This window comes from Hippocampus guttulatus, chromosome 13 (genome assembly GCF_054856545.1).
Source record: "Hippocampus guttulatus isolate MCC_2025c chromosome 13, RoL_Hgut_1.0, whole genome shotgun sequence".
Classification (NCBI taxonomy): Eukaryota; Metazoa; Chordata; class Actinopteri; order Syngnathiformes; family Syngnathidae; genus Hippocampus; species Hippocampus guttulatus.
The window spans coordinates 17,309,784-17,320,562 of record NC_141273.1 but is presented as its reverse complement, the minus strand read 5'-3'; the positions used below and the strand labels follow the sequence as shown (position 1 = coordinate 17,320,562).

General features: G+C 44.5%; 1 protein-coding gene across 1 annotated transcript; it reads left to right on the top strand.

Moving 5' to 3' along the window:
- The first annotated feature begins 2,385 nt into the window (after window positions 1–2,385).
- dcaf10 (DDB1 and CUL4 associated factor 10) lies at window positions 2,386–10,682 on the top strand. The gene is made up of 7 exons (XM_086127056.1): window positions 2,386–3,041; window positions 3,892–4,005; window positions 4,109–4,306; window positions 5,220–5,422; window positions 5,529–5,606; window positions 6,332–6,477; window positions 6,581–10,682. Exons 1-7 carry the CDS (start codon window positions 2,587–2,589, stop codon window positions 6,950–6,952), a joined length of 1,566 nt encoding a protein of 521 aa, XP_085983182.1. The 5' UTR covers window positions 2,386–2,586; the 3' UTR covers window positions 6,953–10,682.
- Window positions 10,683–10,779: the final 97 nt, after the last annotated feature.

Here is a 10,779-nt window from a genome sequence, read left to right as displayed (position 1 = left end):
GTGACTTTAGGTTCCCAGTGGCCGTAACATGATTTGCAAGCAGAATACAGACCTTTTGAAAAGAAGAGGTGTGTGTGTGTGTGTGTGTGTTTAAGCTTTAATTGGAGTCACTGCCTAGCTAACTAGAAGCAGCTGATGTTTGCTCCGTCGATTACTGTAAAGTTATGTGATCACATGGAAGGGCGTTGGAGGACTGCGGTTGAGTGGAGGGGGGGGGGGGTCTTGCTATATTTCGTATATCGTTAATGAGCAATGATACATCATGTAGACAGGATACAAAAGTGTTTTTGGATCAGACAGATAGGGACAAAGTTCCCAGACAGATTTGGGATTTCAAATAAGGGTTCAGGTTTTCAATTGAAGCTTTCAAGAAGATGTTTCCAATTTAGGTTGTCAAGCCAAGGTGAGGGTTTCTGACTGTGGATTTGTGTCCACTTGTCACACTTCTTCTTTTGTGCACTCATTTCTTGTTGTTGACTTGTCTTCTTTTTGGACTTGGCGAGTCTTCCATTTGCTCTAAACAAGTGCCCCATTTGCATTCATGACCGCCCCCCGCGGCTCGGCCGTTGACTAGCAGACGTCATAGCTAGCGATATGTTTTTGGCGGTTTGTCAAACTCATTTAAAACTGCATTTAAGGAATGAAACGTACTGTACATATATTTTAAGAGTCTGTTTTTAAACAAACAAGTAAAAAAAGTCGCAACTGCAACAACAGGAAGATACGGGTCCCAGGCTCACAGCAGTTGAGAACCACTGACTTTGACAGTCGTTAGCATTAGCATTAGCATTATTCTTTAGCATGTTTGCTGTTTGAATCCATCAAAATGTGAGGTGATTCGTGTTATCATTAGTATCATAATTATTGTTATCATTTCTATTGTTGTTATTGGGTTTGTAGTACGGTTTCAGACCTGAAGTATGGTTTGAAATTTGTGTTTGAAATCAAGGTTAGGGTTTCAAATGATAGTTCACGACATGTTCGGGTTTCGTGTTTCTGGCTCGACTTGAATTTGTTGTTTCTTGTATGTTTACTGGAACTTTTTTCCAGACGTCCCCGGGATGTGCATGTGTGTGTATGTCACATGGAAGACCCAAACGAGTGGACATTAAATTGATGCAAAATTGAATCAAGTGACACCACACTTTACAAGCTGCGAAAATGGAAGCGATGACAAACAACATTATATGATATTGCACGCCGACATAAGCCAGTCAGTCAAATATTTGTAGTCAAACTAGGACGATGACTTTGCGGGTATTCAACATCGTGAATCAAATTACGGTTACAAGATAGGTCTAAGGTTTCAAATTACGCTTTCAAATTGAGTTTAAGGTTTCAAATCAGCCTGTCAAGTCATGGTTTCAAGTTTGTGTTTTTTATGGTTTTAAATTTAATTTTGAAGTGTCGATCTGGGTTTGAAAGTTCGGGTGAACAAGTCATAGTTTTCTGATGTTCACTCGTCATTATAACTTTCATGAGCTTAATCTTGGTGTCACCAACTTTCAATAGCCCCCTCTTCAAACGATAGCTCAGTTTCGCATTGGTGCATATTTGTTTTGCTTGGTTTTCTTTTTTGTATATGTCAAAGGTCAGTATTGTAGTGCAAAAAATAACAATTACTGTGATCTCTTTGAAATTAGGTGTATAGGTCATATATTTGCCTCACTCAAATTATCCTCAAATGAGGGTAGTTCGAGCGTGGGTTTTTTTGTTCTCTCCCTCCCTTGTTTCTTTCTGACTTTCGGGTTGAGTGAACGCTGGCGCGTTTTGGCTGCCGCTGCTCAACCCGTATTGTTTTGTGTTTTTTATTATTGTAAAGTGTCCTTGGGTGTCTTGAAAGGCGCTTATAAATTAAATCTATTATTATTATTATTATTAACAAGTTAATGGGGTAAAAACATACATCAAAGCCAAAAGTTACATCAAATCTACTGTCGTTAAAATTAGTTACTGGTTATAATGCTACGACGACATCGTGGCAGCAACAATTAATACAAAATTCCGAATAACCGTGAAAACATCAAATATTGACCCAAGGAAAAAAGTGATGAGCAGGCAGAGTCCATCCACAAGGTGGAAGCAACAAAATTGGACAGCACCGAAAGAATAGGGCGGAAGCGGAAATTCGCACTATATGCAAAATATGACGATGCGAAGTCAAACAAATCGATCGAATAAGTTATTTTCGGTAATGTAATTCAGAGTACATGTGATGTATTTGTTACCTTTGACTGATATGAAACTAAAAGACGAATTAAACATAATAGTTTTCATTTTATTATATCCATGTGTTAAGTCTCCTAGTGTTCATTTTCCAACATGGTATGGTATGGTGTGATTGGGCACTTCCGTAGGTTTATTTTGAAATCACCACCGGTACTTGTCTGGTTGAGCACTTTCTCGCTTTGTCAGCTCCAACCCGCGGCGGTTCGGCTCAGGCGAGTCTGACAACAAGCGTCGTTTGTCAGCTTCTCGCGCCCTTCCCCATCCATGGCCCCACCGCGGTGCTGAGGCGGCCCCGCGTTCACGCTCGGCCGCTGGACCGCGCTCATCCGACTCTCGGATATCTCGCCAGAGGCCACAATGAGCTCGGAACACGCCGACGAGCCGCGGGACAGGCCCGACAGCAGCAGCAGCAGCAGTCGTAGCAGCAGCAGTGGTGGCGGCGGCGGCGACGACTCCGACAAAGAACCCGACATGGACGGCTCGGACCACGACGGAGACCTTGCCCGAAGCTGCCCTCCTTCCCCGCCCGCAACGAGCGCGACTTCGGATGAGCCTCAAGAACCAGCCGCCGCGCCTCGACCGGCAGGTGGCGGCGGCAGCGGAGGTTCGGGCTGCGACACTGGTCGGCCCACAAGTCTGTTCTCCTGGCTTCAGAACAGGTCCATCAGGCGGGGCGTGTTTGTGGACCCCGTGCGGGACAATTTTAGGACCATGACTAGCTTGTACAGTTCCATGAACCCGGCGGCCGACTCCGTCAACCTGAGCACGAAGACTCACGGTGCCGTATTCAACCTGGAGTACTCCCCAGACGGGTAAGGCCTTCAACTCGGTTGACCCCGAATACGGAGGCACAAAATGCTCCATTCCACACACGAGAGTTGCCCTTTTAACCGTTGTTTAAAACCCCGATCTGGTTATTTAAAGCTGGGTTTGAAACCCAAATGTTGTCTTTCAAACCTAATCCTAAACGATCGTCCTGCTTGAAATCCCCCTTTGAAAACCAAACCCAGGCTTGAAACCCGAATGTACCGTTGGGTGAAGTCTTCACCCAACCCCCCAGCTTGAACCCCTATTTTGAAAGCAAACCCCAGGCTTGAAACCCACATTTCTGGCTTTGGAACCCCTGATCTTGGTGTTCAACGGCTATTCGTCACCCAAACCCAGGAATGATCATGTAAATCCAAAATCAGGCTTGAAACCGACTTTTGCTTTGACACCCTGATCTGAAAAACTCATTTTTGCTTGATGCCCAAATTTAACCCTGGTTCGGATCCCTCATTTGAAACCCATACCAAGTCTTGAAACCCAAGCGATTAGAGTGTGTCAGTTGGTCAGCGCGGATTAGTAGCTGGGTCAAAGCGACGAGACGGCTCACTAAAGCGGGTCAAGCTGAAGCAGGAGGCCGGATCACGTTTGCGTTCCCGCTCGCTCCTCCAGTAAAGGCGCGCTACGCCCGGAACTTCCAACCCAAACCCAGGTTGAGACCCCGGTTCAAAGCTCATAACTCCATCTTGAAACGCTAATTGTGGCTTTTTGATGCCGATTTCAAAATCCAGCCCTGGTTTGAGATTGTAACCCAAAGCCAGGCTTGAAACCCTCACCCGAAAATGCATTCTAAACATTCGTATTCACGATGAGCTGACGATGACGCGTGATCTTCAGGTCTGTCCTGACGGTGGCCTGCGAGCAGACCGAGGTCCTCCTCTTTGATCCCATATCATCCCGACACATCAAAACTTTGACGGAGGCCCACGAGGACTGCGTCAACAACATCAGGTGACTTTTGTATTCTTTCCATTTACCTGTCAAAAAGTGAGCCTCGATCTCGCCAGAGTTGTTAATATCCGCAACATTCGCTGTGGAAATGGTGGGCGGGCAGGTTCCTGGACAACCGATTGTTCGCCACCTGTTCGGACGACACCACCATCGCGCTGTGGGACCTGCGCAAGCTCAACTCCAAGGTGTGCTCGCTGCACGGCCACGCCAGCTGGGTGAAGAACATCGAGTACGACACTAACACGCGCCTGCTGGTCACCTCGGGCTTCGACGGCAACGTCATCACGTGGGACACCAACAGGTCACCCGACTTTGACTTGAAAACAATCATCGTTTGTTTATTGAGCTTATATAGTACACACAATAACAGGTTGCCAAAAGTCCAACAAAAATTATGAAAGGAAAATTAGAAAGTAGATAAAAGAAGAAAACACACATCATCACAGTTGTATGCTCAAAGGAGTAGGAAGAAGTCAATAACTTATCTCGTCCTACCCCTTATTTTGTAGCAGTTTGAATTGATCATTTTTCAAAACAAAGAAGAAAAGAAAAATCTACATATCATCAAATACTTTTACCCTTATGTATACTATACTATTTATACACCTTTTGGTTTGTATATATATATAGTTATTCTTTCTTATTTCAATTTTCTGATATTCATTATAATTAGCATTTCTTGAATACAATTGATAAGTTGATCAAAATCCAAAACAAGAACAAACAGTTGTATTACTATATTTTATAAGTATATCAAATTTGTATCGTATATCGTGATTTGTAACGCACCTCTTAATGGCGATAAGAATTCTCTGTCATTATACAATGCACAACAAAATTTGTCTGCCACCTTGCCGTACCGAAAGAATGACTTTGGCGACAAAGCACAACTTTTGTCTCGGTGAAGCTCTTCGACGCACGCCGACCTAGTTCGGAGGCGCCAAGATGCCACAGGACGGCGACGAAGCAATACTTTGATCGCTTCCGCCTTTACCGCACACCGATTGATGATTTCTCAATTTACTCACTCGGTGTGAAATATTTCACCGGAATGAATGGCACACCGATAAAATTGAAAGTGCATGCGCAGATGAAATGGACCTTCTGCCCATCGAGCGGGAAAGCTTTTCCTTTGTTCTGCCCGTTACTCGATGTTGCCTGCATTTGGTAATCACCGACGTTTCCTCGCGCGGTTCCCCAAATGTGCCGTGCAGATTCACGGAGGACGGCTGCCCGCACAAGAAGTTCTTCCACACGCGCTACCTGATGCGCATGCGCCTGACGCCCGACTGCTCCAAGATGCTGATCTCCACGTCGTCGGGCTACCTGCTGATCCTGCACGACTTGGACCTCACGCAGTCGCTGGAGGTGGGCAGCTACCGCATGCTGCGAGCCCGGCGGACCCCTCTGACTTCAGGTTGGCGCCGCGAGCCTTCAGTCCCTTCGGCTGCTCCGCCCTCTCGGGGGGCGGGCCGCTTTGCCGTCGGCTTCAAACGTGTTCTTTGATGCCCAACGCTTATTAGACGGAGGCGCGCTGGCGTCCCGCTCGGCTGGACCTCGCCACGGAAACGACTCGGCAAAGTTGCACCCTCACAGAGAAGGTGAGAGACAATTTTCCACGAAAAGAAAATGCAACGAAAAAGATGGCGCGACCGGATGCCATTTTGTTTGCTTTTCTGTCCAGGTAAATAACAATTTGACGTATACAGTCATTGAAATAATTTGGCCGCCCACTAGATGGCGCCCTGATGGCGAAGAATCATCGAATGATTGTTTCATCTCTAATATTTCGATGATCCATCAATGTATTTTACTTCCCGTATCAATGTTTATGAAGACAATTTTTTTTAAATTTGACTGTATAAAAATACAACACTGTAGCATATTGCAAAATGTATTGAAAATATTCATGTCAGACGGGATGTGTAATTGTTGCAACACGTTCTGCTTATTTCATTGATAGTGTGTGACAAATATTTCAACATTCATACAACAAATATTTTATAGCCCTGTCGAAATATAATTAAGATAAGAAAACCTTTATTGTCTCACAATGGAGAAATTCGCAATCAACAGCAGCAAAATGTTGTGTTTGGTCTTTCGAATGAAACGTACACTCAATATTATGACGCCATAAATAGTACAAATGCAAACAATCATAATCCGAACGATGCGTGATGGAATAGGATCAATATTGCCTTTAAATTCCAGAAATGACTTGAGTTCTAGCCTTCCCGCTGGCTAAAAATGTCACGTTGGCTCGCGTGCGGCGTTTGGGTTCCGAGAGGCTGCTGGTGATCGCTGAAGCCACGCCCTCTTCTTGCAGGCCTTTCTCCCAGGAACAGCCTGGAGGTTCTGACCCCGGAGATCCCGGGCGAGCGGGACCGAGGGAGCTGCATCACGTCCTTGCAGCTGCACCCCAAAGGCTGGGCCACGCTCATACGCTGCTCCAGCAACATGGACGACCGCGAGGTGAGACCGAGCGTCAAGTTCACGTAGCGTTATCTGGCCTCCATCTTTGCTTAGCTTTTTAAACCCCGCCTGCGTCTTCGTTTTTTAACCGTCGTCCTCGCAGTGGACGTGCGTGTACGAGTTCCAGGAGGGCGCGCCCACCCGTCCGCTGGTGTCCCCGCGCTGCTCCCTGCGCCTGACGCACTACATCGAGGAGGCCAACGTGGGCCGAGGCTACATCAAGGAGCTGTGCTTCAGCCCGGACGGCCGCCTCATCTGCTCGCCGTACGGCTACGGCGTGCGTCTGCTGGCCTTCGACGAAAGCTGCGGCGAGCTGGCCGACTGCGTGCCCGTGCAGACGGGCTGCCTGCGCGAGGTGCGCGCCATCTACTCGCACAGCGACGTGGTGCTCACCACCAAGTTCTCGCCGACGCACTGCCAGCTGGCCTCGGGCTGCCTCAGCGGCCGGGTGGCGCTCTACCAGCCCAAGTTCTAGCGGAACACTCGCCCGCCCCAGGTACGCCCGCGTCTTCTATGCACAGACCCGCACGCCCGCCGGGGACCTTTGAGTCCATACCGACCCCCCGCCCCCTGCGGGCGCGAAACGTTTCGTTCCGTCTTAAACGGCAGATTTAAGGTGGGACTTTTGGGCCAGCGCAGCGCTCGGGTGGCTCGTGTGTCCGCCTCCCAGTTCGAAGGGTGGCGATTGGAATCTGTGCCGCGACCTTTCCTTGTGGGCTGTCTCGCCATGCAATTGCGTGCGTTTTCTCCGGCCTCCTCCCGCATTTCCGAAAGCCTGCGTGTCACCTTCATTGGACTTTCTAAATTGTCCGTAGGTGTGAATGTGAGTGGGATCGTTTTGTTTGTCTACACGTGTCCCGGGGCGGAGGGGGAAAAAAATGTTTTTTCCTCAAGAAACACAAATTCATTCTTGGAATGTGGCAATGTTCTGGGGTTTTTTTTGGGGGGGGGGGGTGTTCCCCCTCGACAAGCAATCTTTCGACTTCAGTGTTCAAAATTTTTTGTGACCAAAAACACGACTTAAAAAAAAAATCTGCAACTTTTTCTGGAAGTGGAGAAACATGACTTTAAGCTTGCCGTGTTATGACATTTTTTTTCATGAGGTTTTAATGTCTAAACTTTCTTGAAAAACCGCAACTGTTTTGGAGAAAAAAAATGAAACTCTCTTTTACATGCAGAAAGCATTCCACATTTCCTCAACAAAACTGCTAATATTCCAGCTTTCTTGGAAAAATTAGTTTAAAAAAAAAGGGCTGTTCCCTCAAACAGTGCGGACAACACAACTTCAACCTTGAAAAATTTATCTTTTAACCTACCGGAAGATGACAAAAAATATCAAAATTTCACAAGATTACTTTTTTAGGATAAAAAAAAGGTCCAAAGATGTGAATGTATTCTTTCAACGTTGCAGAAAATTTTCTGAATAAATGCCAACTATATTATTTTTTAAAATTTTTTTTTAAAAAACTATAAAATGAGAAAACACAAATGTTTGTCACGTGACATTTTTTTTTTTTTGCCAAAGAAGTCGAGTATTCCAAGTGTCGTGAGACAATAAACCTTTTTTTTTTCCCCCTATCTTGTTATTTTTTTGTTTGTTTGTTTTTCCCAAAAGCCATCTTGGACAAAGTGAGGACTCAAAAATGTGTCGAGGTGTGGCTAAGAGTGCAAACGCTTTGTCTGTGTATACCTTGCGATTGCAGGGCGACCGGTCCAGGGTGTAGCTTAACCCATTGAAGACTTTATTTTCTCAAAACATTTTGTCAACGACCACCTCTTCTGACGTGTGTGATGAAAATCAGACTTTTTTTTTCCTACATAAAAGTCAAAAGACCTTTTTTTTTTCTTGACCAAAGACAATGAACAGTCTTGGGGGGAGGAAAAAGGCTTTTTTTTTTAAAGTGGAAAATCTTGACCTGTAATGTTTTGACTTTTTTTTCTCAACAAGACGACCCACTTTTTCCCACAAAAAAATATTTGTCCCCCCGTAAAACCCTCTCCTCAGAAATCATCTAGGGTCAACTGAAGACTCAAAATGAACGTCTGGTGTTGATGTGAGTGTAAAGTGCTCGTTTGTCCGAGCCCGCGATTGGCTCCAGCGCACCCGCGTCCAACATGGATGAATGCAAGGAGAAACTGCTTCGACGGCCACTCGACGGCTCGCGAGATGGCCGTCGATCCCGATCGACTGGTGCTGCTTCGTTCTTCGCGCAACTATCTTCTTCCTCTGCCGCCGCTGCTTTTGGCTCGTGTTTCTGCTTCGTGGCCTTTCAGCGTTTTTCTGCGTTTGGAGCTCCTCGTAGCACGCCACCTGCGATGCCATTGAGGGGGCTTTTTTTTTTCCTCCCTGCTCTTTTGGTTCTCACCGTACTGTGGAAAATAGTCCAGAGTTGTTTTCCCATTCGGTCATTTTGACACCTTTTCTCACTGTAAAGATCCGTAACTAACAAGGACAGCCAAAGAAATGTCTCATCCGTCAGTTTTTTTCCCTTTTTCTGCGGGGGTGGGGGCTAAGGTCACCTGAACTAACAATGACAATAGAAATAACAGTGCAAGAAAAAAAGCGCAAGCCAAGTGTGACGTACTATGCATACCAGCTGTAGTTGGTTATCAATAAGGGCTGTTGGGACCACACTGGAATGGAAAAAAAAAATCTATATTAGGGACAATGAAGTCAGAATTGTCCAGCTTTTTATGTATCCTCCGAATGTTCCAAGTTTGGTCCCCCCCCTCCCCTCCCCCTGGCAAAGTGAAACCTAATCTTGTTATTATTTATTTTCTCAAAAAGGTGAGAAAACGTGTACTTTGGAAAGCACACCCTCAATCATGCCATTTTGACTTTTTTTTTTTTTTTAAACGTGTGGGAAAATTCTCAAACCATTCTTTTCCACCCATCACAACTTTAATTCAAATGTATCTTCTCAGAAAACCTATTTTCTTCAGAACAAACGTACTGTATATTCACACTTTCTCCCCTCAAATCCCTTTTTATTATTTTTTTATTTATCTTTTTTTTGTAATTTTGCCATTAAAAAACATTTTATTTAAGCAAAAACGCAACTTTTTCGGAGGAACATTGCAAACCAACTCGTATCGTTTTATGGCAGTTTTTTTTCCTTGGCAACCAGATTTAATCTCATGAATGACTTTTTCTAGAAAATATAAATCTGAGGCATTTTTATTATTTTACGACTATTGTTACATTGTCACATTTTATCTTGACGTACACTACAACTTTTTAATCTATTTTAAAACTCTGGAAAAACTAATCTCATAGTATTCCAGCCTTCCAGAAAAAGGTTTTACAACGACTGTCGTAATATTGCAACTTTTTCGTGACAAACAACAATTTAAATACTCGTAATATAACAGCCTTGTGGGAAAACTAGACTTTTTCTTGAAAATCTCTTTAGGCTATTCTTGTAATTTGCGCATTTTTTCCCTTGACAAATGGCAACCGTCATACTCCAACTTTGTATTTAAAAAAAAATCGCTGAAAGGGACAATTCTTTTTTTTTTTCTTGTCAGAAAAATGCTTTTTTCTTGTAAGATTGCAAATTTATTTGCCCTCTCTTTTTTTTTCCTCTTCCCAGTATGGCCCTAATAATTATTACCTATATTATAGTTTATTCTTGCGCTTATTTCTGATGGCAAAAGGACATTTTAAAGTAATCTCAAAACTGATATTCAAAGTGGGGCTGGAAAACTGCGCATGTAAATGCATTTATTGAATTAATTTATTTCATCATCGTTCAGACTTTGTTCTTCTCTGGAGCTTTTTTGTGTGCGTGTGTGCGTGTGTGCGTGTGTGTGCGTGTGCGTGTGCGTGTGTGTGTGTGTGTGTGTGTGTGTGTGTGTGTGTGTGTGTGTGTGTGTGTGTGTGTGTGTGTGTGTGTGTGTGTGTGTGTGAGAAACTCGTCTTTCAGGTTTTTCCCCAAGTACTGACAGAATAATCCAGAACTAAAATGAATATTAAGGTCACTCGGTTTGCTCTAATTTTAAGAATGAAATGAGTGCAAAATATGAATTGAATTGCATTTTCATCTCATTTATGTTGCTCCTTTGCGCACACCTGTGTGCACGTTTGTGTTCAAGTGCACGCGGCGCCAAGTTGTATTCATGCATCAAATCATCAAGAGAGAGCTATGAAACATGGGGGAAGAAAAAGGTACTTTGTCTTGCAAAAATTAAAAAAAGAAATTGCATTGTTTCGCAATGTGTTGTTCTGCCTCCTTTCCACTAGATGGCAGCGTAGCCTAAGAGGTCTGCTTTTGTCCAAAAAATGAACCCAGGCCAGCCAAA

Coding starts and splice junctions, on each gene's coding strand:
- dcaf10 (XM_086127056.1), top strand. CDS start 2,587: ATGAGCTCGGAACACGCCGACGAGCCGCGGGACAGGCCCGACAGCAGC. Junction 4,006..4,108: donor GACTGCGTCAACAACATCAG/GTGACTTTTGTA, acceptor GTGGGCGGGCAG/GTTCCTGGACAACCGATTGT. Junction 5,607..6,331: donor GTTGCACCCTCACAGAGAAG/GTGAGAGACAAT, acceptor CTCTTCTTGCAG/GCCTTTCTCCCAGGAACAGC.